The sequence below is a fragment of the Pseudopipra pipra genome, chromosome 1 (assembly GCF_036250125.1).
Source record: "Pseudopipra pipra isolate bDixPip1 chromosome 1, bDixPip1.hap1, whole genome shotgun sequence".
Classification (NCBI taxonomy): Eukaryota; Metazoa; Chordata; class Aves; order Passeriformes; family Pipridae; genus Pseudopipra; species Pseudopipra pipra.
Genome location: NC_087549.1, coordinates 155,706,557 through 155,733,388, shown reverse-complemented (window position 1 = coordinate 155,733,388; position 26,832 = coordinate 155,706,557). Strand labels below are relative to the sequence as shown.

The 26,832-nt window shown below is 68.9% G+C and overlaps 2 protein-coding genes across 4 annotated transcripts; one reads left to right on the top strand and one right to left on the bottom strand.

Annotated features, from left to right (window-relative positions):
- Positions 1-55: 55 nt before the first annotated feature.
- Positions 56-10,119, top strand: FASTK (Fas activated serine/threonine kinase). Its single transcript, XM_064648479.1, has 10 exons — positions 56-192; positions 534-1,137; positions 3,521-3,991; positions 4,534-4,682; positions 4,867-5,083; positions 5,182-5,341; positions 5,894-5,985; positions 6,286-6,907; positions 7,208-7,322; positions 9,292-10,119. Exons 2-10 carry the CDS (start codon positions 579-581, stop codon positions 9,376-9,378), a joined length of 2,472 nt encoding a protein of 823 aa, XP_064504549.1. The 5' UTR covers positions 56-192; positions 534-578; the 3' UTR covers positions 9,379-10,119.
- On the bottom strand, positions 9,925-26,820 carry SLC4A2 (solute carrier family 4 member 2). Of its 3 annotated transcripts, XM_064646983.1 has the most exons (24): positions 26,564-26,820; positions 25,730-25,784; positions 20,927-21,070; positions 17,739-17,907; positions 17,400-17,635; positions 17,072-17,196; positions 16,700-16,923; positions 15,843-15,979; positions 15,586-15,766; positions 15,368-15,503; positions 15,049-15,232; positions 14,858-14,972; positions 14,600-14,784; positions 13,896-14,109; positions 13,596-13,817; positions 13,268-13,416; positions 12,944-13,138; positions 12,621-12,863; positions 12,376-12,465; positions 11,950-12,116; positions 11,620-11,873; positions 11,094-11,263; positions 10,640-10,813; positions 9,925-10,534 (listed from the first exon to the last, which is right to left on the bottom strand). In XM_064646983.1, exons 3-24 carry the CDS (start codon positions 20,984-20,986, stop codon positions 10,454-10,456), a joined length of 3,711 nt encoding a protein of 1,236 aa, XP_064503053.1. In that variant the 5' UTR covers positions 20,987-21,070; positions 25,730-25,784; positions 26,564-26,820; the 3' UTR covers positions 9,925-10,453. The 3 variants fall into 3 exon arrangements, with proteins under 3 accessions (XP_064503053.1, XP_064502977.1, XP_064503143.1); XM_064646907.1 differs by lacking the exons at positions 20,927-21,070; positions 25,730-25,784; positions 26,564-26,820 and adding an exon at positions 20,439-20,737; XM_064647073.1 differs by lacking the exons at positions 20,927-21,070; positions 25,730-25,784; positions 26,564-26,820 and adding an exon at positions 19,093-19,349.
- Between the last annotated feature and the right edge of the window lie 12 nt (positions 26,821-26,832).

Genomic DNA, 26,832 nt, shown 5'->3' with positions numbered 1-26,832 from the left:
GGCAGCCCCTTCGCGACGCGCTCCCTCATTGGTTGGGGCTCAGGGGTGATTTGCATACGGCGCGCGCCGGCCCCGCCCCGGAAGGTTCGCGCGCGGGGCGGGGCCGCGAAGATGGCGGCGGGGCCGCGCTCCCGGTCCGCGTCCGGGGCCCCGCAGCGCTGAGCGGCGGGACCGAGCGGCCGCCAGCGCCATGTACGGACGGGACGGGGCTGGGGGGAGCGGGGAGGCCCGCCGGGGGGCCGCGGCGGGCCCGTCGCCGCCCGGGGGTCGGTGTGTGCCCGGGAGAGGGGAGAGGGCTATGGGCCGGGGGACACCGGCCGGGCCGGGGATCTCGGGACCGCGGCGCTGGGCGGGACGGGGACCCGGGCAGGGCCGAGGTCCCGGTGCCAGGGGCTCGTGCGGGTGGAGGTCTCTGTGGATGGGGGGGACCCTGACAGGTCGGGGGTCCCCGTGGGTGGGGCGGTCCCTGCGCCCCCGCCGGCCCCGGCCGTCCCGCAGCCCCCCTCACTGCCCGCACCCCCGCTGTTCCGCAGGGTCCCCCGGAGCCGCGGAGCCCCCCGCGCCGCGCCGCCCCCGCCATGCTGTGCCCGCTGCTGTGCCCATGGCTGCGCGCTCTGACCCGGGCGGGCCCGCGGGGCCCGGCTGCCCGTGAGCGCCGCGGCGCCGCGATGTTCCCCGCCTGCTGCTGCGCCGGCAAGGCCAGGCCGCGGCTGCTGCTGCCCCTGGACCCCTACGGCCATGGGCTGCTGCCCCCCGTGCCCCCGGACGGCGGCCGGGGCCGGGCCCACGGCAAGAGGAAGAGCTGGAACTTCATCCACGAGAAGATGAGCTACGACACCTTCTTCACCATGAAGCGGCTGATCGAGCGCTCGCGCAGCGTGGGCGAGGTGCTGCGCTGGGTCACGCAGAACCCGGGCAAGGTGTCGGCCAGCCACTACCCCATCGCGCTGCACAAGCTGGGCCAGCTCCTGCAGCAGCAGCCGGGGCCGCCCGCGGGGGCCGGGGCCGGGCATGGGCCCGCGGGGCAGGTGCTGGAGCAGCCCGAGTTCCACGCGCTGTGCCAGGCCATCGTCAGCGGCTGCGCCAAGTTCGACAACTTCAGCATCGTCAACTGCCTGTATGCGGCGGCTGCGCTGGGTGAGCCACCCCGGGGCCTGGGGCCGGGCGGGGCTGTGGCACCTGGAGCTGTGCTCTTCGAGGGGCACGGACTGCTCGGACCAGTTCTGCTCTGTTTGGGGGGCAGCAGGGCTGGATGCCCCTCAGGGAGGGCTCTGCTCAGGGGGCAGCACTGCCCTGGGGCACCCTGCTCTGAGGGTTCTGCTTGAGGGGCAGGAGAGCAGGGTGCCCCTGGCTGCCCCGGGAATCAGTGCTGGAGCCAGCGGGAGCCAGGATGCTGGGCAGCACTGCCTGGCCAGTGTGGATCAGCTGCTCCTGGAGCCCAGTTCCAGGCCCTGAAACACCTGAGGTTTCAGCACTGAGGTTTCAGCCTTGACTGAACCCTTCCAGGGCACAAGCCCTATGTCACCAGGGCTATGTCACAAGCCCTATGTCACCTCTGCAGGGAAGAATGTTTGAGGTGTTTGGGTTCCTGTGCAGCTACCTCTGGATGTTACGGAGCTGGGGCTGTGTGCCAGGGGTTCCCCCTTCACTGGGCACAGAAGACCCTGCACGTTCTCCTGTCACAAGGAGGGGATTGGGGTCTGTGTAAAAGAAGAGTGGGCCGGGGGGAATCCTGACCCACTCAGGTGAGACCCCCCTGCAGAACTGCCTCCAGGTCCAGGGAACAACAGCAGGAGGATGTGGAGCAAGTGGAGCAACTTGCTGGAGCAAGTCCAGTGGAGGCCCTAGAGATGCTCCCGGGGCTGGAGCCCCTCTGCTCTGAAGCCAGGCTGGGAGAGCTGGGGGGGTTCACCTGGAGAAGAGAAGGATCCAGGGAGAAGGATCCAGGGAGAGCTGAGAGCCCCTTGCAGGGCCTAAAGGGGCTCCAAGAGAGCTGGAGAGGGACTGGGGACAAGGCAGGGAGGGACAGGACACAGGGAATGGCTTCCCACTGCCAGAGGGCAGGGTTGATGGGATATTGGGAAGGAATTCCTGGCTGTGAGGGTGGGGAGGCCCTGGCACAGGTTGCCCAGAGAAGCTCTGGCTGCCCCTGGATCCCTGGAAGTGTTCCAGGCCAGGTTGGACGGAGCTTGGAGCAACCTGGGCTGGTGGAAGGTGTCCCTGCCCATGGAAGGTGTTCCTGCCCGTGGCAGGGGGTGGAACAGGATGATCTTCAAGATCCCTTCCAACCCAAGCCATTACAGAATTCCATGATCTGGGGGGTGCCTGCCCTTCCGTCGGCGGCTCCCCCCAGCCGTTCCCGTCCCCGGCAGCCCCCCCGGGCCGGGGCTTGGCGGAGCTGCCCGCCCGCGGTTGCCGCAGTAACTCGAGCCCCTGGCGGGGGAGGGGGGCCGGTGCTTTTCTTCCCCCTCGAGCCGGCGGCGCCGGGTGTTTGTTGACGCTGAGCCGGGGCTGCCCTTGCCGAGACCCCCGTGCCGGCCCGCCCAGCTCTGCTGTTCCCCCCACTTGGTTCTCACCCCTCATTAACACAAACTCCAAGCCCCTTTTGAGGCCTTTTTACAGAACAAAGCAGCTGCTCAGACCAATTCTGCACGTTCCCCTTCCTGAGCTGTGGTTAACGATAACCCACAGTGACTCGCCCTGTACTGCCCGTGCCAGCTCAGCCTCGGGGGGGACGGGGGGCTCTGGGGCCTCCCAGCACTCTGTGCCTCTGCTGAGGAGATCCCTCCTGACAGCCAAGGGCTGGATAACACTCCCGAGCTGCAGGGAAGTGTTTCCCTGGGAGCCAGGTCGGACAGGCTAAAGCTGAGCCGGGAAATGGGAGAAGGTCAGAAAAGCCAAAGGATTAGTCTCTGCCGGAACAAACAGGGTTTAGTCTGGTCACGTGAGAAGTCTCAGTTGTTTTCCAACCACAACTTTTTTTAAAGAACTTTTTGAGGTAAATTTTTTGGTTGCCCAGAGTATCGTGGCTGCCCCAGCCCTGGAATTGTTCAAGGCTGGGTTGGACAGGGCTTGAAGCAACCTGGTCTTGTGGAAGGTGTCCCTGCCCTTGGCAGAGTGAGGAACTGGATGGGATTTAAGATCCCTTCCAACTCAAACCATTCTGGAATGTTGGGATTCTATGAATTATTTGTCCTGAAGATGTTTGAGACTTAGGAAATGAACCTCTCTCACGCGGGTGAGCTGCAGGGCTCCCATTCCAGTGGGGTGGGTGGGAACGACCCCATAGCTCCACATGGTGTTTTCCATGGTGTGGGTGTGCTGATGTTCCAGCCAGGCTTTGCCTTCCCTTCCCCTTCTGCTACTTGGTTTGATCACTGACGTGGCACGTCCGTCCTGCCCCGGCAGTGGCCTCGTGCCTGAGCTCCGGAGGCGGCTGTGCCGTGGGGCTGAGGTGTGAACTGAGCTGTCTGTGGCGCTGATCCGTGCCCGGTGTCTGACCCGTGCCCGTGCCCTGCAGGGCTGCCCGGGGAGTCGCCGCTCGTGCGGGTGCTGGAGGACGAGTCCCGCAGCCGCCTGGGCCGCTTCAACCAGAAGGACGTGTCGATGGTGTTCAGCAGCGTGATGCGGCTGCACCCCTCCAGCCCACACCCCCTGGTCGAGTCCTGCCTCAGCAGCCTGGAGCGGCACCTGGAGAAGGAGCGGCACCCGCAGACCCTCTTCCTGCTCCTCTCCTACTACCGGCTGCGGGCGCAGGCGCTGCAGGGCCACGCGGCCTCCGACCAGCAGCTCATCAACAACCGCAAGATCCTGCGGCTGGTGCGGCACACGCTGGGCCAGGTGAGCGCCATGCGGGAGCACGAGCTGGCGCTGCTGGACGAGATGCTGGCCCTGTGCGCCCAGGAGGCCAACAACAAGGCCCTGGAGGCCATCTTCAGCTCCCAGCTCTTCTACGAGAACCGGCAGGAGCGCTTCATCCGCAGCATGGCAGGTGAGGGGTGCCCGGGTGGGCTCCCGGCGTTGCTGCTGCCCGCACAGGGGACACAGGGCTCTGGCTGAGCGGGGGACACGGAGGGCTCTGGCTCTGCAGCCTTGCCTTCCTGGGCCCCGGGGACGTTGGGGTGGTGAAATCCCTGGCTGGGGCCCTGCTGGGCTCCGGGGGTGGAGCAGGAGGAGGTGTCATGGCCACTCTGTCACCAACTGCCCAGCCCAGCCCTTTGAGGGGTGGGACCCCCCATTTCTCCAGGGTCTGGTTTCCCACCGTGCCTCCAGGCTGGGTACAGTGGAATTCCAGTGGGATTTTACAGAAGGGCTCCACCCTGTGCATGCTCCTGCTGTGCTCCAGCTGTGCTTTGGCTGTTCATGACAGGAATCTGCCTGAGCCTCTCACCTGGCCCATACCTGAGGGTTTTTGGGAGCTGTCTGGGTTTTGGGAGGGCTGGTGCTGCTGTCCGGTCCTGTTCCCCTTGCCTGCCCTGGGCCCCTGGTGGGGGCAGAGGCAGCCCCGTGACAGTGCCCGTGCTGTGCTGGCAGAGTGGCTGCCCCGGAAGGCGGAGAACCTCACCCCCTACACCATGGCCCTCATCGCCAAGTACGTGGCGCGGCACCGGCTGCGCGAGCCGCGGCTGCTCGACACCATCGCCAACTTCCTGCTGAAGCGCGGGGAGCAGCTGGACAGCAAGGTGAGCTCGCTGGGCACGCCTGGGCTGGGGGAGCCGGGGCCCTTCTCCCCAGCACAGTGGGGTGTCCCAGGGGATCGGGGGTCATGCCCTGACCCTGGCAGGCTCTGAGCTCCCAGCGCTGGGCAGGTGGCCCCGGCCTGTCCCTCGTACCTCCCCGACCCCATGCCCTCTCCTCCTCCCACAGGTGATCCAGAAGCTGGTGTTCCCCTTCAGCCGGATGAACTACCGCCCCTCCAACCATGGGGAGCTCTTCCCCAAGCTGGAGGCCATCCTGGAGCAGAAGGCTGGCAGCTCACCGCTGGCCACCGTCAACATCCTCATGTCCATGTTCCAGCTCAGCCACTTCCCCCAGACCGTCCTGCACCAGGTCTTCTCCCCAGCCTTCATCACCAATGTCATGAGTACGTGGGGCCTTTGCTGGGGGTCCCAGCTGGCAGAGGGCTGGGGCGGGGATGGGTGGGGGTGCCCGTGCCGGTGGGCTCCATCCTGCTCCCCCCAGGCAGCCCCTACGCGCTGATCGTGCGCCGGTACCTGTCGCTGCTGGACGCGGCGGTGGAGCTGGAGTTCCGGGAGTACAGCGGCCCCCGGCTCGACCCGCGGTACCGCGTCCTCATGTTCGAGCACGCCCTGACCGCCGACGAGGCCAACAGGAAGTACAGGTGAGGGGGCAGTGCCCCTCCGCCGGTCCTCTCTGGGGACATGGTCTGTGACCTGCCCCGGCAGGATCACAGATGGTGCCGGGGGAAAGGCCCCGCGGCAGCTCTGAGGCCTGTGGGGGAGCTGTGTAGAACCACAGGATCATTTTGAATTGTAGAGTTGTTTGGGTTGGAAAAGGCCTCTGAGAACCCTGAGACCACCCATCCTCCAGCACTGCCAAGGCCACTGCTGACGTGTCCCCAAGTGCAACATCCACACAGCTGTTAAATCCCTCCAGAGCTGGGGACTCTCCCCTGCCCTGGGCAGTGGTGCCAGGCCTGGGGAGCCCTTTTGGAGGCCTATAGTGTCGTGATTTCTGGAGGAGCTTTTCTGCAGAAGGAGCCAGGGCCCGGCCCCTCTTGCCCCCCAACAACAGAGCCCAAAGCTCCTGTTCTTTGCTTCCTGCTCCTGGGGGTTCCCGTCTCTGCATGGATGTGCTTGGCGGGAGGACGTGTCAGCTGTGTGTGGGGACACAGCCCCCACAGTGCCCCCCTGACTGTCCCCTCTTCTCACAGCTACAAGGGGCTGGTGGCCGAGGCACTGCGGCAGCTGGTAGGGGAGGAGTGCTACCGACAGGATGAGGTGCTGCCCCCGGGGTACTGCACAGGTAACCCCCTGGGCCCTGGGGAGGGGGCTGCCAGCTGGGGGGGGGGGTGTCAGGGCCTGATCTGGGAGGTTATTAGGGCAGAACAAGTCCTGACTGTTTCTGTCACCCCCTTCCCTGTATTGCTGCCTTCTGTGGCGCTTTGGGAGGAAGCTCCTTGAGTCCTCCCACCACAGGAAGGGGGGTTTTCCTGTGCCTCTGTTCCCTGGCACAGAGTCCCAGCTGGGCCACAGGGGCCCTGAGCCCGTGTTCCATAAGTCAGGGGTTCCCAAAGCCTCACTGCTCCCTGTTGCCTCTCCACAGATTTCCTGCTGTGGATAAACCGTTCGGGCACAGTGCTGCCTCTCTCCCGCGTTCCGGCGGCTTCCAAGGCTCCCCCGGCCACGTCCCCTGCCGCCATGGCCCTGCGCTCCAGCGTCCTGGCCCTCACCTCGGACTTGCAGGACTTTGCCCCGTTTGCTCCAGAGACGCCCAGCAGCCCCCCAGGCCCCCGGGAGAGCGGCCGGGCCGGGCGGTTCCTGCCCGCGCTCTGCCCGGCCCTGGGGGGCCCCTGCTTCCAGCCCCCCTCGGACTATTACTGTGGGCTGAGCAAGGAGCCATCCCTGGGCAGCCCGGGCAGCTCCACGCTCAGCAGCCCCTCCGAGTGCCTCTCAGCTCCGCCGCCGGGCACCCCCGACTGCTCCCCCCGCGCCTCCGCCGCCTCCCTCTTCCAGTTCCCCATCGGCAAGATCCTGGAGGAGGAGGAGGAGGCCGCCGGCCGCCCTGGCCACGAGCACGGCTGCTTCCAGGGGGAGCAGGCCCAGGAGGACCCCGAGGAGCGGAGCCCCCCCGCCGGTGACGACGCCGGCCCCCCGCCCTCGCCGTGCCGGCCCAGCCCCAAGCGGGGCCCGGGCGAGGGGCCACAGGGCACCGAGGAGATCCAGAGGTACAGAGCGGGGCCCTGTGCCCGGTCCCTTCTGGCACTGCCACCCTGGCACTGCCTTTGGCTCCTGCCCTCTGCGGCACTTGGCCCCGGCACTGTGGGGCACCTACAGACCCCCGTCCCCACCGCCCCGGGGTGCTGGGAACAGCTGGCCCTGCCACCAGCAGGGTCTGTGGGGGCTTGGAGTGCTGCCCTTCCTCCATCGTGGTTCTGGGGAGCAGGGTCTGTGGGTGGGGTGGCGCTGGGACGTGGGTGATGCTGTGATGTGGGGTGACACCGCCATCCCTGCTGTCCCCTGTGCAGGGTGGTGCTGTCGGTCAATGACAAGTGGCACTACTGCCAGAACTCCGACATCCTGGTGGGATCCCGCGCCATGAGGGACCGGCACCTGCGGCTGCTGGGATACTGTCTGGTGCAGGTGAGTGCTGGGGCCGTGGGCACGGTGGGTGTTGGGCTGAGAGCTCAGAGCTGGCATCTGATGGGCCTGGAGTTGGGAGCTGGCATCCCCATGGTGGACAGGGTCAGAGCTGGCATGCCCACTGTAAACACTCTAGTCCCTGTGAGGGGAAGCAGGGATGAGGGGAAACTGGGATGACTCATCCTCACAGCTCCCTCTCGCCCTCCCCCACCCCACCCAGGACTTTTTCCATGTGGCTGGCGGGTGACACCAGCTCTGATGGAAAGCAGGGACAAGGGACAGTCAGTCCTGGGCAGCGAGATCTGAACCTGAGGGAGGGGAAGAGGAGAGGGCTCAGCCCAGGGCAGCAGACCAGTGGCAGCATAGGCTGCCAGGGCTCAGGGTGAAATCAGGTGGGGACACACAGGTCCCTGTGCTGTGACTCGTGATCCCATGTGCTGGGGAGAGGGAGGGAGGTTGGACCCTGCCCACCCTGGTGCCCACCCTGGTTCCAGCCCTGGCTGCTCTATGCAGAGCACTGGGGCTGGAGGAGCCCTCGGGCTCCAGCGCAGCCCTCACAGGTGTCTGCAGCTCCCTCAGGAACCTCCAGGTGTTGGTTTAGGGTGTGCAGCTCCCACACGCCTGTTTATGGTGGTTGTAGCCTGAGGATGGATCTTTCTGAGGTAAACGGCTCGGAAATGAGCCCTCAGTCCTGTTCACTCCTGCACGGCAGAGCTGACCGGAATTACAGCCGTTCCCAAAAGCCGTCCCACAGCCGTTCCCAGGCTCCTCACCCCCCCGTTGCTGCCAGGCCATGCCAGCACCGGCTCCTCCTCATTCCACAGCTCAGCAGCCCAGAGCCCCTTGTTTGTGCAGAGCTCTGGAGTCCTGTGACTCTGCTGAGGAATTGCCTGGGAGCTGCCCAGGGCTGGGAGCACGGCCGGGAGCAGGGCCAGCTCTCCCTTGGGCAGCATTTGGGCAGGGCTGGCCATGGCCCCAGAGCAACAGCGGGGCCGAGCCCCCATCACGCTGAGGGGGCTTCCCAGTGCCCACCACTGGGCTCCAGCTGGTGCCACAGGCTCTCTGGGATGCCCCTGGCTGTGGAAAGCACAGCAGGGACCCACCTTAAGGGACCTTAAAGCTCATCCAGTCACCCTTTGCCATGGGCAGGGACACCTTCCACTATCCCAGATTGCCCCAAGCTGTGTCCAGCCTGGCCTTGGACGCTTTCAGGGATCCAGGGGCAGCCACAGCTTCTCTGGGCAACCTGTGCCAGGGCCTCACCACCCTCACAGCCAAGAATTCCTTCCTAATATCCCATCTATCCCCACCCTCTGGCAGTGGGATGCCATTCTGTCTTGTCCTTGTCCCCAGTCCCTCTCCAGTTCTCCTGGAGCCCCTTTAGACCCTGGAAGGGGCTCTCAGGTCTCCCTGTGGAGCCTTCTCTTTTCCAGGTGAACACCCCCAGCTCTCACCTGTATTTCAAGGGGCTCCAGCCCTCAGAGCCTTCCTGATGCTTTATCCCTCCCCTGTTTTGCCAGTGGTTGGAGTGCAAGTCCCAGTGCCCCTCATTCCTGCTCTGTGAGCGCTGGTGGTGCTCTCAGGGCTGTTGGCCAGCAGAACTTCCAGTTCTCCCAGTGCTCCTTCCCCCCTCAGGGAGGCTGGAGAGCAGGGCTCGAGATTCCTTCACGAGTGTGCCAGGCTCGTCCTGGCTGCAGTGGGGGCTGGAACTGGGGCCATGGGTGCTCCCTGGGCCTGCCCCTCCCTGCCCCCTGTCCAGGGCTGAGCGGGGGCTTGTCCGTGCTTCCCGTGCCCTCCATCCCCTTGGCAGGAGCCGCGCTGGCCTCCTTCCCAGGGGGAGCGTCCCACGTCCTGTTCCTCCTCCCACCACCACCCACAGCTGCAGCGGGCTGGGGGCTGGTGGCACTGGGGGTGCAGGTGGTGCTGGGGCTGGTGTCACTGCTCTGAGGTTGTCCCTGTCCCCTGACAGCTGCCCTACACGGAGCTGGAGAAGGTGAGTGGCATCGAGGAGGCCAAGCACTACCTGCGGCAGAAGCTGAGGGAGCTGCGCTTCTGAGGGATGGACCCGGGGGGGCTGTGGGGGGCCAGGTGGGTGCTGCCAGCCCCTTCCCCTGGGCAGGGGGATACGGAGCTGCCCCCCATCCTGGGGGGCCAGGGGGATATGGAGCTGCCCCCCGTCCTGGGGGGCCGGGCTGTGGGCCCAGGCTGTGGGCACCTGTTCCCACGGGGGCGGGGGCCTGTGAGATTATTTATTGCCGTTATGGGGGGCTGGGGTGTGACTTGAGGGGTGCAGGGGGGTTGGTGCTGGGGGGGGGGGAAGGTCCCTCATGGCCCCCCTGCAGTGGCTCTGCCACCCCAGCATCGCTGCAGGGGCCAGGCCTGGGCTCCCCTCGGCACCGGGGGTGTCCCTGTGCCCCAAGAGCTGCCGGGAGGGGGTTTGGGCCTGGCCCCTCCCTGGGGTGCTGGGGGTCCTGGGGGGCTACAGCAGACCCCGTGCAGGGCTGGGAGCGGGTGTGCACAGGGGGCTGTTCCCAGGGCCTGGGCCAGGAGGAGGGGGGAGCTTGGGAAGGGGGGAACTTTCCAATAAAACTGGTGAAAAGTGTGCAAAGTCCGATCTCTTTATTAGTCGAAGGCAGCAGGGGGCCCCCGGCCCCCCCCGGGCTGGGCCCAGCACAGGGCAGCCCTGGCCCCTCCCTGGCAGCCCCCCAGGGACCGGCCCCCCCCCTCGATGGGGGGGCACAGGGTCACCCTCCAGCCTCAGCCCCGCGCTGGGAATAAAGCTGTTTATTGCCATTGAGTTCCTGTTCCATGACCCCTGCGGGGCTCAGGTGACACCTGCGTGTCGGGCAGTAGCTGGGGGGCTGTGAGGGGCTGTGGGGGGACCTGCAGCGCTGCTGGGGGGCCAGGGGCCTCTGCCCCACGCCATGGGCAGGAGGTGCCCGAGGGGGCTGTACCGTGAGGGGGATCAGGGGCCTCGGCAGGGCAAGCCTGGGGCCAGTGTCTCTTTGGCAGGTGCCCCCCGAGGGCCCAGGGAGTGTGGGGGTCTGGCCACACAGCTGCTGCCCCCGGCCCTGCGCGCGGGGGTCTGGCTGTGCCCAGCCTCCACCACGGGCTGCTCACCGCTGGCACCATCACACGGGCATCGGCATCTCGTTGTACTCGTCCACACCTTCCCGCTCGTCCAGGATGGGCTCGGCCTCAGCCGCGTCCAGCTGCGGGACACGGCGGCTGAGGGGCAGCAAGGGCCCCCTCGGCCCTGCCCAGCCCGGGGGTCCAGCCCCCACTGCCCCCCAGGGACGACAGACATGGCCACTTACACATTTCATCTCCCGGTCGGTGAAGATGCGGCTGAGCAGGCACATGCGGAGCGGCACGGTGAGGATGAGGATGAAGGGGAAGGCCAGGGAGGCCACGGTGGACATGACGGCCCAGAGCACGGCCAGGCAGCCCAGCTGCAGCCCGGTGAAGAGGTGCATGCGCAGCGTGCGCACCTGGCACGGGCACGTGTCAGCCTGGGCCGGGCTCCTCGGCCCCCTCCCACCACGGGCACAGCCTGCCCAGGGTACCCACACCCCAAACACGGCCCATGGCCCTGCCGGGGTCTGGCTGCCCCCGAGGAGCTGCCCTGGCCCCCTCTGCCCCCCTAAGCAAGGCTCTGCCAGAGCCTGCCCTGCGGACGCCCCAGTGCCCCCACCCACGGGTGCCCCAGGCTGGCTGCTGCCCCAGCCAAGGGTCCTGCCCCCAGTGACTCTCCCCAGGGCCCCTCCCCACCTTTTTGACATAGGTGACGTCAGGGTGGTGCTTGGGGGGCATCAGCAGCAGCTGCAGGCGCTCGTAGAACTGGATGCCGTTGAGGGAGGTGACACCCATGTAGAGGAAGATGCCGAAGAGCACAGCCAGCGGGATCTGCCGCAGCAGGTCCCCGATGACGATGGACAGCCCTGGGCCAGAGCAGGGTCAGCCTGGGCAGGGGGGTCAGCATAGCCCCCTCACCCCGCTCCACCCTCCCTGCTTGCCCCCATCACGTGGAGAAGGTCTCGCATTCCTGCACCCACAGGGAACAGCATGGCCACGATGATTTGGCCAGGGCTCGGGGTGCCCCAGCTCCACTGCCCACACTGCCCCTGCACCCACAGGGAACAGGACGGCCACGATGATTTGGCCAGGGCTCGGGGTGCCCCAGCTCCACTGCCCACACTGCCCCTGCACAGCCACAGCCCCCTAAGGCTCCCCAACCCCTCCCCCTGCTGCCCTCACACCACCACAGCATCCCAGCTTCCCCCAGGGCCAGACCTACCAACGAGCACGGCCACCAGCAGCCCAGTGACCCGCTGCTCCTTCACCTCCTGGATCTTGGGCTTGTCCCCGGGTGCCACGGCCTTGCTCATGACGGTGAGGGCGTTGGCGTGGGTGACCGAGCGCACGGTGGCCGCGGCGAGCCAGGGCAGCCCAAAGAGTGCAAAGAAGCCACCCATGGCCACGATGAGCAGGAGGTCGAGGTGGAACCCGGAGCCCTTCTGCAGCATCCGCTCCTTCTTGCTGATGATCAGCCTGGGCACAAGGGCAGACGGTTGGCACAGCTTTCCCCGGCCACACCGATGACCCCACCCAGCCCTGCTGCGCTCACGTCGTGATCTGGGTCTCCATGAAGATGAGGATGAAGACGAGGACGGCAGGGAGGCCACTGGCCACCATCATCCACACGGGGAAGTCGCTATGCTCACCCAGGGGGTTGATCACCCAGCCCCGCTTGTCCGGGGCCGTGACCGAGAACCCGCTGGGCACGCTCAGCTTCTGCAGGGGGAGAGAGACGCTGGGTGGGGGTGCTGGCTGTGCCCCCCAGGGCGAGGGGGGGCATGGAGTCACCCCCCACAGCAGCTGGACTTGAAGAGAGATGGAAGGTAAGACACTGGGAGCTGGAGGCAGCTGAGTGGGCACAGCCATAGCGGGGGCAGATGGAGCCACTGACCCACACCCAGGACAGAGGGAAAGGGCACAGGGACCCTGCAGGAGGAGGGGGGGGGCCCTGCCCAAGGGGTGGGTGGGTGCTGACCTGTGTGTAGGTGTCCTGGATGCTGTAGTCCACCAGCACCATCACCAGGATGGCGATGGGCACCCCAAAGTCCCCGATGAGCCGCCGGATCTGGGGGAACGGCCTGGCCTCAGCCTCCTGCCTGCCCCCCCCCGTTCACCCCAGTCCCCCTGGGCCCACTCCAGCCCCCCAGGCCCCTGGCTCAGCCCACCCTCCCCCCAGCTCAGCTCAGCCCAGCCCCACAGCCGCCCCACGGCCCCACGCACCCGTCCGGGGAAGAAGCGGCTGTTCTTGAACTTGCGCAGGAAGAAGGCGATGAAGAAGGTGCCGGCCATGAGCACGAGCGAGAGCAGCGCCGTGTTGGGCTGCCCCGTGACCTTGGCAGCGCCACGGGCGGCAGTGCCGGTGGCCGGGGCGGTGCCGTTGGCTGTGGCCACGCTGCCATTGCCCCAGGCCTCGGCCGAGCCGTTGGCGGGCAGGCAGCCGTGCAGCGGGTGCTCCTGGAAGATCTGCAGCAGCGGGACGGGATGGGACACTCAGCACCACATTCTGCCCAGCTGCCCTGCAGTCCCTGGCCCCACCAGCTCACCTTGGCCAGCTTGGAGAAGGTCTCATAGATGAAGATGAGGGAGATGAGGAAGGCAAAGATCTCCTGGGTGAAGCGGGAGACGAAGCGCACCAGGAAGCTGCCCTCGAAGGCCACCATGACCAGCACGATGAGGATGAGCCAGAAGCCGATCCAGACACGCCCCACCAGGTACTCCAGCTCGTTGGACGTGCAGAACTGCCCAGCCACGGGGACAGACGGATGGACAGATGAGTGTCAGGATGGCCACAGGGCTGGGCAGGGGCCCGGCAGTGGGGCCAGGGTGATATGTCCCCCTGGGCCCCGGGGCAACCGCCACCCCCTCACCGTGAAAAAGGCCTCCTCAAAGACGAGCAGCGGCCCCGAGAAGCCGATGACGAGCAGGGGTTGGGCGCCCAGCAGGCAAAAAAGGACGCCCTGCAGCGACGTGGAGATGATCAGCTCCGACACCCCGATCAGGTCCTGCGTCTTCTCCCCTGCGGCAGGACAGGCTCAGGCACACCGGCAGGACCGGCCTCTCGGCCCCAGGTCCCTGACCCGCTGCATCCTGCAGCACACACGGGGCAGCACCCGGCAGCTCTGCAGCCCCCCATGACCCCACCAGCCCTCACAGCCCCCCACAGCCCCTCGCTCCCCCCGCACCCCCTGCACTCACCCAGCAGCCCCCCAAAGGTGATAGCTGGTGACAGCGCGGCAAAGTAGATGAAGATGACGGCGGCGATGCACTGGGGGTCCAGCGCGTCGCGGAAGTCGCTCAGGTAGTGGGGGTACCTCCGCCGCACGTCCCGGATCAGCCCCCCAAAGGGCCGCCCCGTGCGCCTCAGGGGGTCGTCGTCCTCTTCGACCTCATCCTCCACCACCTTCAGCTTCAGCAGCGCTGGGGGCAGACACACAGACGGACGGACGGTGAGACCCCAGCAGCTGAGACCCCCCCACCCGGACCCTGCCCCAGTACCTTTCTCCTCAGGGGACTTGGGCTCCAGCAGCAGCCTTCGTTCCTGCTCCATCCTCTTCTTCAGCATCTCGCGCTGGAAGTGGGCGACGCTGCGCAGCAGCTCCTCGCCCTGCACCTCGCTCGGCGGCAGCACCACGCTGCAGTCCAGGAACTCGTTGATGGCGTTCAGCAGGTCGTGCCGGTCATCGGCCAGGTATGCGGCCTCGTGGAATTGCTGGGGGGGAAACGGTAGGGTCAGCACCCACCCCACAGCACTGCAGTGCCCTGAGACCATAGCACAGCACAGCCCCCAGCCCACAGCCCCAGCACAGCCATGAACCCCCAACCCTGGCACAGCCGTGAACCCCCACCCTGGCACAGCCCCCAGCCCACAGCCCCAGCACAGCCCTGAACCCCCACCCTGGCACAGCCCCCAGCCCACAGCCCCAGCACAGCCCTGAACCCCCATCCTGGCACAGCCATGAGATGCCCACTCAGCACAGTCCTGAGTCCCTGGCCCCAGCACGGCCCTGAGACCCCCCGGCCCCCACAGGACACCCAGCCCCAATCCTGGCACGGCTCTGAGGCCCTGGTCCCAGCACAACCTGAGCCTCCCACCCCATCCCATTCTGGCCCTGAGCCCCCACCCCAGCATGGTCCTGAGCCCCCCGTCCCAGCACCTCCCTGAGCCCCCCGCCCCGGCAGGACCCCGGTGCCCCGTGGACCTTGTCAGACATGAGTGTGGAGATGGAGCGCCCTATCTCGTGATAGTCCATGTGGGTGCTGCTGGGGCCCAGCAGCACGAAGAGGAACCGCACGGGCACGGGCACCTCCAGCACTGCGTCCAGCTCCACGGCCTCCTGCAGCCGCACGAAGGCCATGGTGGGCTGGTCCAGGAACTCCACACAGCCTGGGGGGCACAGAGGTCAGTCAAGGGCCCAACACACTGTCCCCACCCCCCTGCCCTGCCCACCCCTCCGTACCCACAAGCACCACCGTGGCCTCGGCGTTGTCCGGGATCTTCTCCAGCAGCTTCAACTCATGCTTGGACTTGGAGCGAGTGATGCCGGCTGGGGGCGTGGGGGTGAGGACCTCCCTCTGCAGGGACAGAGCGGGGGCTGGGGTCAGGCCCCTCCTGAGGGCACGGGCAGGGCTGGGGGGCCATGGCACCCACCTCCCGCTCCACGTCCACACGTGCGTCGTGCTCGGCAGCGTGGCCAGCGATGAGGGGCTCGGTGACAGCCGGCTCGGTGCCCTCAGCCACGTGGTTGGTGCTGTGGTGGTGCACGAGCAGGGAGCCCAGGCTGCCCGCCGAGATGTTCCGCGGGAAGGAGAATTCCTTCTCATCGCTCGGGTGGCTGCAGGACAGAGCCAGGTCTGTCCGTGGTGGCCCGACAGTACAGCCATCACCAGGATCCTGGGGACAGCGCCGGCCCTGTGCTTGGGGAGCAGAGCCCAGGGGAGGGGGCTGCGTTCACGCTCCCTGTGCCCACCTGTGCTTGAGCAGCAGCGCCCGCAGCACGTTGGCGCGGTCCTCGGTCCGGATCTGGTCTGTGATGACCATCTGCTCCACCACCTGGTGAGCCACCCCTGGCAGTGTCTTCTGGTCCAGATCCAGGAGCACAGCCCCTGGCAAGGGACAGGGGGCTGAGGGCAGCGGGAACGGGACCCCCCTCACCGCGGGCGCCGCGGGGTGACCCCAGCTCCCTACCGTGGGCCAGGGTCTTGCGGAGCTCCAGGAGGCTGCGGAAGGAGAGGGAGGCCACGTGCGGTTTGCCCCAGCGGTCGGTCTCCTCCTCCACGTCCTCCTCAAACTTGATCCAGCGCGCCGTCTCCTTCCACTGCAGCTCCTGGTTCTTGTCCACCACCAGCTCGTTCAGCTCCACGAACACCTGCGGCGTGGCCAGGTCAGCGCCGGGACCCCTGGGACCCCCATCCCTGCCTGCCCCCCACCCCAGGACCCCGCACCTCGTGGGGCTGCCTGTCCTGCTTGCGCTGCCGCGTGCTGGGCTCCTTGTGGTCCTTGCTGACGTGGACCACCTGTGCCTTGGCGCTCTTCCGCACCAGGTGCCGGCGCACGCCCGGCACGTCCTCGAAGCGGTGACCTGGTGGGGAAGGGTCAGTGACGGTGTGGGGTGGGCAACCCGCGGGGCTCACAGCCCTGCACTCCAAGCCCTGGCACGGGGGGCACAGCTCCAGCATGGGGGGCACTGAGCCCTGGAAAGGGGGACACAAGGGGCTGTGGAGCTGTTACACCCTGCCTGGGACATCTCAGGGCAGAAGGACCATCCCAGTGCTGGGGGCAAGTGCTGCAGCACCAGGGGTCACCTGCACCAAGGCCTACATGTGCCCACTGGCACACAGGCTCTGCCATGGCCACACTCCTCTGGGAGCTCTGAGGAAAAAGTGTCACCCGTCACTCTGGGAGTCCCCAAGCTGCGAATCCCAGGGGCTGATGAGCACCCAGGGGAGCTACCGCCACTGCCATCATTGTCAGTGACTCCAGCTGCCCCAGGCACAGCTCCTGGCAGTGCTCCACAGGGACCTGGCACCCAGGATGGGTCCCTTGCTGCTGTGCCCAGTGCTGGGAGTGGGGTCAGCACCTGTCCCCAGCCTGGCTTGGCTGCAGCCAAGGGGTAATCTGGCACTGCCAGACCCCCTGTCCCAGACCCACTGTCCCAGAGCCCCTCATCCTGGCAGTGCCAGACCCCCCGCCCATCTCCAGCCATGCCCCCCCAGCGCTGCCCGACCCACCGTCCCAGCCCCGCTCACCCGGCCCGTGGTCACTGCCAGCGCGGCCCCCGGCACGGGGAGCCCCCACTCACTCTTCATGTAGTCCAGGTCTGCCGAGGCCAACGTCTGCGCCTCCGACTCGTCCGTCGGCATCTTCTGGTACCGGTCCTGCTGGGCAGCCGTCATGCTGCCGATGCACCGCCGCTCGTGCAGGTTGTAGCTCCGGTGCCCCGGCTGCGATTTGGGCGTGGGGCGACCCGGGGACCCGGCCTCGGCGGCTGCCCCCTCCCCTGGAGTCCCCTGCTCCGCATCGGGGCTGCAAGTCAGGAGCTCAGCTCAGCACCGAGCCCCCCTCTGCACCCCAGCCCTGCTGTGAGGGACTGGAGGGGGCTGCTCTGCCACGGGGTGACCAGAGGAGGCTGCCCATCCCCAGAGAGCCCCAGCGTTGCCCAGCCCCGGCTCACCTGCCTGCCCGGGCATCCTTGGGGGTCGTGGCCCCCCGGGGCTCCGGGGGGGAACCGGGCAGTGCCGCGGGGGCCACCGGCTCCTCTGCCCGGTGGTCGGTCACCTCATCCTCCTGCAGGAAGAACTGGGGGGGTGGGGGGTGAGCCAGCTGTTGGGGAGCCACGTCCCCCAGCCGTGGGCAACACTGGCTCCAGCTCCTGTGGTGACCTGGCCGTGCCCAGACATCCCGAGCCAGGGGGGCACAGCGCTGCCCCTACCCCACTGCCCCCACCCCACTGCCCCCACCCCATTGTCCTCACCCCACTGCCCCTACCCCACTGCCCTCACCTGCACTGCCTCGGCCGGCCCAGGCTGCCGCAGCTCCTCCGCCGACCGCTCTGTCTCTGTGTCGCACACATCATCCTCATCCTCCTCAGCCTCCTCGATCGTGGGGGTCTCTCCGGGGACGGAGGCACGCCGGGCCTTCTTCTTGCCCTTTTTTGGGGCCCCCTTTTTGCGGCGGGCATCAGGGGGCAGGTGCGTGGAGAGCGGGTGGTGGATGTGGAGGGACGACTGGCGGTGGTCTGGAGGAACGGGGAGGTTGGTGCCCTGTTCTCTGCCCCTTCCCCGCTCCCTACTTGCCCCCTGCCCATTCCCAGCTCCGTGCCTGCCCTCGGCCCCACTCACACTCAAAGTCCTCCTCGCCGTAGCTGCGTCCGGCCTCCTCAGCGTTTCGGGGGTGAGCGTCGCTCAGGATCTCCTCGAAGCGCTCCACGCCCAGCGCCTTGTTCAGGTCCTTCTCCTCCTCCTCCTCCCCAAAGACAGGTGAGCCAGCACCCGGTGCCTCCTGCTCGGGCTGTGGGCCGGCACCGGGGCTGAGCAGGCACTCAGTGCCGCTGGCATCGCCACCACCACACTGCCGGCCCCCAGCACACCCGTCACATGGCCCCCTGCACGATGGGCACCCCAGACAGGGGGCTCTCTGGGGTCCCCAAAGGCACCCAGGGACCCTGCAGGGTGCCCACTGCGTCATTCACACCCCACAGACCCCATGCACTCCCAGTACACCCCGTACACCCCCATTCCCACCCCACACAGCCCACGCACCCCCAGGCTCAGCACTGTGCTCCAGGGTTGCCTCCAGCCCACGTGCCTCAGCACCCCCAGTGCCATGCCCTGGTGCCATGCACCCCTGTGCACCCCCAGTGCCATGCCCTGGTGCCATGCACCCCTGTGCACCCCCAGTGACTGCTCACCAGTCAGCCAGGACCCAGCACCCCCAGTGCTGTGCCCCTGAACAACCTCAGCACCCCCAGTATCTTGCCCTGGTGCTGTGTCCCACCCCCAGTGCCCCCATGCTGTGCCCCCCACACACCCCCAGTGCCATGCCCGGTGCTGTGCTCCCCGGTACAACCTCAGCCACCCCAGTGCTGTGCGCTGGTGCTGTGCTACCCCCCCCAGCCCCAGTGCCGTGCCACCCCTGCTCTCCCCCCAGCCCCAGTGCCGTGCCACCCCTGCTCCCCCCCCCAGCCCCAGTGCCGTGCCACCCCTGCTCCCCCCACCAGCCCCAGTGCCGTGCCACCCCTGCTCCCCCCCCCAGCCCCAGTGCCGTGCCACCCCTGCTCCCCCCCCCAGCCCCAGTGCCGTGCCACCCCTGCTCCCCAGCCCTGCACCCGCAGGGCCCCCGCACTGTGGCCCCTCCCGGTGCTGCTGCTGCGCCCCGGCCGTGGGTGTTGGGGGGCAACGGGGGGGCTCGGGGGGAGGGGCTCGGGGGCAGGGGGGCGGGGCTGGGGGGGCAGGGCTGGGGGGCAGGGCTGGGTGGGGTAGAGGGACGCGGGGGGGGCGATGCGGGAGGGAATGCGGGGCGGGGGGGACGTGCGGGAAGTGCAGGACTGAGGGGATGCAGAGGGGTGCGAGGATGCGGGGAGTGCGGGACCGGGGGGGCAGGCAGGGGGTGCAAAGCTCGGGGGGAGCATGCGGGGGCTGCGGGGCTGGGGGGACGCCGGGGGGGTGCGGGGGGCGCGTCCCCGGCCGGTCCTACCTGAGTCATGGCGGAGCCGCTCTCGCCGCAGCTCCCGCAGCGCTTTATCGGAGCGGCGGGACCGGCCGGGGATGGGGCCGGGAGGGGGGGGCCGGGGAGGGAACCGGGGGGGGCGGCGGCTCCGTCCCGGCCTCGCCAAATATTGACGGAGCCGCCCCGCGCCCGCCTCAAGGTGACGGAGAACGCAGAGGGCACCGGCGGCACCGCGGCACCGGCGGCGGCTCCGGAGCGACCGACCCGACCCCCCCGGCATGCACCGGCCCCCCCGGGTTACACCGGCCCCCCCGGGTTACACCGACCCCCCCGGCATGCACCGGCCCCCCGGCATGCACCGGCCCCCCCGGGTTACACCGACCCCCCCGGCATGCACCGGCCCCCCGAGACGCACCGACCCCCCCGGCATGCACCGGCCCCCCCGGGTTATACCGGCCCCCCTGGCATGCACCGGCCCCCCACCAACTCCGACGCCCCCGGGACGCACCGACACTTCGGGACGCATCAGCCCCCCCGCCGATCCCGGGATCCCCGGAACAACCGGCTCCCCCCGCTGAGCTCAGACCACCCCCCTGAACGCAGCGATCCCCCGGTGGAGCCCCGACACCCCCACTGCTGCACGCACCCCCCTCCTCGGTAAATCCCCCCTCACCCCGGTAAGGCAGGAGCGTTGCTCCCCCCGCCCCCTCCGGGGGTTGCACTGCCGTCCCCCCGCCACGGCCCCCCCGTGACCCCGGGATGAGGTTTGTCCCGGACCCGGGCTGGGGACATGGGGATGGGGCACTGGGATGGGGGGGCACCGGGATGGGGGGCAGGTGGGGCGGGGGACACCCCCCGGCAGGCAAAGGGCGTCTCCCATGCACCCGGGGCAACCCAAGTGAACACCCACAGCACTCGCCCGTCCAGGGCAGTGCCCCGACCCCCCTGTAGACCCTCAGCACAGACGTCACATTTGGGCACAGCCGTGGTGCCCCGTCAGTGTCCCCACCGTGTGGTGACCCCAGAGTCCCCCGAGCGGGGTGACCCATGGGGGTGACCGAGGGTGACCCGGGGGTGACCCAGGCCACCCCATCACACCCACCAGCCTGGCACACCAAGGCCCCCATGTGACAGCAGCAGTGGCGTCAGGACATGTCCTGCACCTGTATCCCCCCGCCCTTCCCACCTTCCACCTTCCCCGTGACCCCTTTGATCCCCCACGGCCCAGCACCCCCGACCCCGCCCCGCGGGGCTCCATCCTGCACCCTGGCAGCGCACGCTCCCGGGCCCGGCATCACCCCGGCACGGGCGGGACGGTGCCCTGGCTGGGCACTGCACGGGGGCTCCGCCGGCCTCCCGAGGCCGCAGCTTACCGGGGAGCCCCGGAGGAACTCCATGAGGCCGGGCCGGTCCCATCCCCGGTCACGTGTGCGCGACGGGGACTTGCCAACGGCACCGGCAGCCCCGACGCGCCGGGGGTCAATCATTAACTCAGCCTGGGACCCACACCGGGGCAGCGCTGGCACCATGGGCACCGAGGGCACCGCCACAGCTGCGGCACCAACGGCGCCGGCACCGCGCCAGCCCCAAGGGCACTCACCGCCCGGCACAGCTGGCCTGGCCTGCCCTGGGGGGCTGCTGTGGGGCACGGCCCTGCCCCACGGCTGAGCTGCTCTGCCAGCACCACACAGCCCTGCCCACACCTGAGCAATGTGGCGGTGCCACGGGGCACTTCCAGCACCCCACAGCCCAGTGATGGGGCTGTGCTGTGCCACCCCTCACCCCTCCGGGCAGCATCAGGGGGTGCAGCCCCCTGTCCCCCCAGCCGCGGGGCTGTGCCCGCCCCCACAGTGGCACTTACGCTCTGGAAGGCTGTGGAGACGATGTGGTGGAGCTCGGAGGACACCTGGGAGTGGGTCATGGTGCCGGCACGGCCCCCGGCACCGCCGGCTTAGCCCTTCTCCTTCTCGCGGGGGCTCAGGGGTCGCTGTCGGGGCAGCATAACCTGGGGGGAAAGAGGGGGCTCAGGGGGTGTCCCCAGGGCAGTGCCGTGGGCAGGGGCCAGGGCTGCCCCTCCTCGGGCCGTGCTGGCTCCAGGCTGGTTTGTCTTGGCCACTGGTTGGAATGGGAGAGCTGTGGCCAAGACAAACGCCGGGAGGGGAGCAGAGCCGGGGCAACGGGACCCCGGGCAAGCACCCAACCCCGCAGGGTGTGGGCAGGGTGCCAGACCCAGGGGGCCACAGCAGTGCCTGACCCCCCAAAGCCGCACAGTTCCCCTGCCCAACCCAACTTCATCCCACACTTGCCCCTCGGCAGCTCCCTGGGCCCCGCGCTGACCCCTCTGGCACCGGCGTGCCGCGTTTATTGCTGCGGGAGGTGGCCCCACGTGACGGTGGGGACCGAGGAGGGTGGTGACGGATGACTGCGTCTCACATGGGTGGCATCACCGTCCTCGTCACCGTCACTGCTGGGGTGCCAGCACGGTGGCCACAGTGAGGCTCGAGGAGTCGTGATCTCAGCATTTGCCAAGGCCGTGGCTTCTCAAGCCCTCACCGAGGCCCTAGATCCCACCTTTTCCCAAAATTTGGTGCTACCCTGCTCCGGCTGCTCCCTAATCCCCCGCTCCCGGGGCCAGAGCCAGCACATCCACATTCCAGTGAGCAGATTATCCGCCCTGCCACGCCGCTCTCCCCGGGCGCCCGCCAAGCCGCCGCCAGCATTCAAAACCCCCCCCAAATTCCGGATGGGACCCTCCTACGGGGAGACATGGTGCTGGGCTACCACCTCAGTGGGTGCTGGGGCACTGGAGCAGGATGGCATTGCTGTTCCCAGTGCTAAGCAGCTTTTTGGGTTTAATCCTGTGGGCAGCTTGGGATTAGTTTGGGAACACACTGGGATTGTTCTCGGGAACATCGCGCTCTCACCATAATGCCCAAAAAGGGGGTCCCAGCCCCCTGACCCCCAGGTGCCACCACAGAGCCCCGGTAGGACAGCGGCACAGGGGACACGCAGTCCCTGGGAGCCAGGGGCATGACCTCCCTGGAAAGGGTGACGGCAGCCAGGGGGGCAGAGGGACACTTCTGCTTTCCGCAGGGGTGGCTGAGTCACAGACAGGCAGCGGCCCAGAACACCACAGGGCTCGTGCCACCCCTGTGGAGCCAGCCCTGATCGGAGCCCCACGGCTGACCCTGCTCCCGGGGCACTTTGACACGCTGGGATGGGGGGACAGGTCCAGTGGGAACACCCCAGGATGGTGCCACTGTCACCACGCGGCTGTGGTGGCACCACCTTGCCCTGCTCTGGGGCAGGAGGGTCGGGCCGTGCGCCCGTGGCCGTGGCAGCGGCGGGACCGTGACGGTGGCAGCGCTGGCATCGCCACCAGCCGCGCCCTGTGCGCGGCCCCCAGCACAATGGCCCCTTGTGCGAGGCCGGGCCGCCCCGATAAGCGGGGCAGGGCCGCGATCCCGGGCGGCTGCCAGCGCTGGCCACGCCGGGAATGACCGGCCGCTGCCATGGGCGCCCAGCGCCGCTGCCACGGCCACTCCCGCGCCGCCGGAGTCACATTCCTGGGACCAGCCCCAGCCTGCCTGAGCCGCTGAGGCGATTAAAGGGCTCGGCCCCGGCCCCGCGCTGCCGTGGGACTGCCCCACGGGGCCCACAAGCTCTTGGACCCCTCCTGAGCTGGGACCACCAGCACCGCTGGCACTGAGGTGGCAGGATGAGTGTGCCAGGACGATGATGCATGAGGAGGGATGGGACTGGGAGTGGGGAAGCCCCAGGGCAGCCAGTGCCCCCCTGCCCACTCCACCGTACTGGAGCAGCAGGAACCCCCCTGCCACCAGCAATGCTGTGACTCCTGTCACCGCGTCTCCTGCCACCACCATGACACCCAGCAGACCCCTGGCACGGGCTCAGTGCACACACACGTGCCACCCACGCTTGTGCCCACACCAGCGGTGAGGCTGACGGTGACCCCTGTGCCACGTTCCCCAGCCCCAGAGGTGACACTTGGCTGGCCCCGTGGTGACAGGGGACACGCCGTGTCCCTCACAGCCCCCCTGTTGGCAGGACCCCAGGCACGGGGTGTTCCCAGTTTCCAGGTGGGAGGGATGGCTGGGGCAAGCCCAGCATGGCTCAGGCTGTGCCCAAGGACACGCCCAAGGAATGGGGGAGTCAGAAGACCCCCAGTTCCCTGCAGCCCGAAACAGAGGGGCCTGGTGGGTGCCCCAGCACTCTGCCCACCCCCAGGAGTGGGAGCCCCCTGCAGCCCCTCGCTCCCTGGCCCAGCTCACCTGGCTGCTCCAGGACACACCCGGGAGATGCCGGCACCCCAAGTGCCCACCAGATCCCACCTGGCAGAGGGGGTTGTGGGCCAGCACTCCCTCATCACCGAGGGGGACACGGTGGGACGGAGCTGGGCCAGACACCACCGGCTCCTGCCCAGCAGAGCTTCACGCACTGAAACTTTGGAAACCAACACCAAAAATATCTGCCCACCCCTCAGCCCACAACCTCGAAACCACCAGATCTGGAAATGAATCATGGCTCTGCACCCACGTGGTGTCACTGCCACCACTACTGTCACTGACACACCAGGGACCCCCCCGCCACCTCACTGCCACCTTGGAGAGGCCAGGACCCCCACGAGAGGCTCTTGCCATCACCGTCAGTGGTCCCCACCACCATCCCCATCCCAGTCCTGGGAGGGGACAGGCACAGCTGCCCCCCACAACCCTGTGCACTGGCACTGACCCCTCGGTCTCTGCAGAATGGGACCCCCATGGGGAGGTGGGGGGTCTGGCTGGAGGGACAGCCACACCATCACCCGCGGCAGGGCTGGGGGACACCCCGGCTGTGCCACCCCCCGGGCTCAGCACGGGCTCGGCCACACTCACCCCATCGCCCGCCGACCCGGTGAGCTCACGGCTCCAGCGGCTCCCGCGGCTCCCGGGATCGGGTCCTGCCCCAGCGGGGACGACGTGGGACCCGCGGCGCGGCGGGGTTTTGGCCCGCGGGGCTCGGCCGGAGCGTGGCCGGAGCAGCCGTGCTGTGCCGGGAGCTGCCGAGCGCTGCCGGGAGTTTTATACCGGCTCAGGAGGAAAACAAGCCGCGGGAGCAGCGGCGGGAGCGCGAGGCTTTGTTCGTGGAGCGGCCCCGGATCCAAACATCGGCCGTGCCAAGTCCCGACGGCTCCTCGGGCAGCCCCACCTCGCCGCGGCTCCCGTGGCGACCCCGCTCCTGCCCCGCGCGTCTCTGGAGACACGGGGGACACGACCCCCTCCATGAGCGCAGGGACCCACCTCGGGCTGTGCCCACCCTCTTGGCCTCGCGCCCTTGGAATGCCCCAGTGCGGCGCCCTCGGGCAGCCAGCCCGGCCCCTGCGGCCACCGCGTCCCCTCTAATGACAGGCTGTGACTGTGGGGGCTGCGATGGGGACACCGCGGGGACACGGCTCCCACGGTCCCCTCCCTTCCGCCGGCTGGGATGGCATCCGTGGGCAGGGGGGCACCTGAGTCACCCCCAGCCCTTCCCAGTGAACGAGAGGCGGCAGGAGGGTTCCCCAATCCGTCCTTTGGACGCTCCTGTCACCCTCTGTCTCCTGCAGCGTCGCTGCCCACCCAGGACAGGTGACAAACCAGGTATAGCCCTACCTGGGCACGAGGCCAGCCCCGCTCCCGGCCCCCGAGCCCCCGGGAGCGCGGGCGGAAGGGCTGCTGGCGGGGAGGCGCAGGCGCCGGTGCCAGCGGATCGTTAGGACGATCAAATCCCGGGATTTTTGGCAGCCGCTTGAAGCGGTGCAGCGACCCCGAAGGGCTCGACAGCGGGGTCCCCACCGGAGGCCCCCCCGTGGGGGGACAGGAGGGGCACGGAGCCCTCCCCGCAGCACCGGGAGGTGCCAACATAATTCCACCACAGAGCAATCCCAACTCCTGACACCGGATCGGAGGCCACGGGGGTCTCTCCAGCCGCGGAAAGGGAGGCAGCCACAGGCAACGCGTCCCCCAAAGCCTGCTCCCCGCCCCCAGACATGCTGCCCCCCTCCCTGAGGGCGCGCTCCGGGGCCGTGGGAGCCCACGCTCCGTGGGAGAGCCCCGGGCTGGAGCCGTGCCCGGCGTTGCTCAACCCCGGCTGGTTTCGCAAGGGGCAGAACCACCCGGCACCCGGCACATGGCAGCTCCCGGCAGGCGCCGTGCGGCCACTGATCCCCCGGGCCCCTCACACCCTCCGGGGGAAGCAGGACGGTGGCAGCTGCCTGGATGATCCCAGTCCCCTTCCTGGTCCTGTGGACCCTTCGGACCCCTCTGCTCAGGGGGAGCCATTTGGGGGGGGGCTCCAGATAGGTGATCTCGGTCCCCACCCCAGGCCCCTGACTCCTCAGCCCCTCTGCCTGGGAGGAGTGGGATGGCAGCAGCTGGCTGGGTGACCCCGGTCCCCCCCCGGTCCCGTGGATCCCCCGGACCCTCCGCTCCAAGTGAGCCGGTGGGTGCGGGACAGCACCGTCGTTGGCGTCAACCCAGTGACAGGGACACACCCCCAGTCCCCTCCCCGGCCCATGGACCCCTCGGACCCCTGTGCTCCGGGGGAGCCCGTTGTTTCCGGATGGCTCCAGCCCGGTGACAGGGACACACCCCCCGGGTCCCCTCCCCGGCCACACGTCTCTCACCTGCCGAGAGCTGCCGGGCTCAGGCACCGGGGGGGAAGCGCATGGAGCGGCCTCGCTGCAAGAGAGAGGGTGATGAGTGGTGAAGGGTCCTGGCTCTCCCACTCCCGCGGGTCCCGGGCCCATCGTCACCCCGAGAGCAGGGTCTGGGGTCACCCGAGACCACCCCGCACGTGTCTCTGGTGGTGGCGGGGAGGGGCCGAGGTTCGATGCCCCGGGTGGCATCGTCACTGGTTGGGAGGATGGAGGTCCTTGGGGTGCTGGGGGGTCCTGGGGGTGCAGGGACTCTTGGGATATCCAGGAGGGTCCGGGGGGCCCCGGGGGGGGGCCGCGGGATGCCCGAGGCCGGGTGCTGCTCCCTCCCGGCCGAAGGAGCCGGGGTACACGGAGCGCGTTCTGAGGGATCCGGAGCCGCGGGGCACGGCACAGCCCCCCCGACCCCCCCCACCGCGGGCAGGAGTCTCCGGGGGGGCGGCGGGGGAAGCGGAGCGGCGGCCGCGCCGGGACTCGGGGCTGCCATGGCGGGGGAGCCCAGGACGGGGACGGGGACGGAGACCGGGAGCGGGGCTGCCGCGAGCGGGCAGGGCGGGACGGGAAGGGCCGGCAGGGGAGCGGAGGGAGAGGAGCGGAGGGAAAGCAGCGTGCGCGACACAGCGGTGGGGAGCGGGGACCGCACCGGCGGGGGACGGGCGGCTCCGGGCGGGCGGGGCACTGGGACGGGACCGGGACGCGGACCGGGATCGGGACCCAGACGGGACCGGCCGTGCCACGCCCCTCCAGCCCCGCCGCCTCCCTCGCCGTGCCGGTCTCGGTGCCGGTCCCGGTGCCGCCGCTTACCGGACAGTCCGGCCGCGCCGGGAGGGTCTGCGCGTCCCCGCGGGGCGGAGGGGCGGGAGCGCGCCGGGGCGAGGCGGGACGGCACCGGGCGTGTCCGCACCGCTCCCGGCTCCGTCCCCGACGGGCGCGGACACCGTGCCCGCAGGGGATCCCCGCAAGGACCGCGCCCGGAGCCGGTGCCGCGGGAAGGGCAGGCGGGGGGACCGGCGGGAACAGACGGGCGGCGCCGGGACTCGAACCCGGAACCCCGGGGCGGGGCGGGCGGGGCG

Bases quoted from the DNA above. Each gene is read 5' to 3' on its own strand.
- SLC4A2 (XM_064646907.1), bottom strand. From the start codon at position 20,594: ATGGTGCCAGCGCTGCCCCGGTGTGGGTCCCAGGCTGAGTTAATGATT. The intron at 16,924-17,071 runs GTGAGCCGGGGC...CCTGACTTGCAG, and splicing joins AAGGATGCCCGGGCAGGCAG to CCCCGATGCGGAGCAGGGGA. The intron at 12,864-12,943 runs GTGAGCTGGTGG...CCGCTGCTGCAG, and splicing joins CCTTCTCCAAGCTGGCCAAG to ATCTTCCAGGAGCACCCGCT.
- FASTK (XM_064648479.1), top strand. From the start codon at position 579: ATGCTGTGCCCGCTGCTGTGCCCATGGCTGCGCGCTCTGACCCGGGCG. The intron at 4,683-4,866 runs GTGAGCTCGCTG...CTCCTCCCACAG, and splicing joins GGGAGCAGCTGGACAGCAAG to GTGATCCAGAAGCTGGTGTT. The intron at 5,986-6,285 runs GTAACCCCCTGG...GCCTCTCCACAG, and splicing joins GCCCCCGGGGTACTGCACAG to ATTTCCTGCTGTGGATAAAC.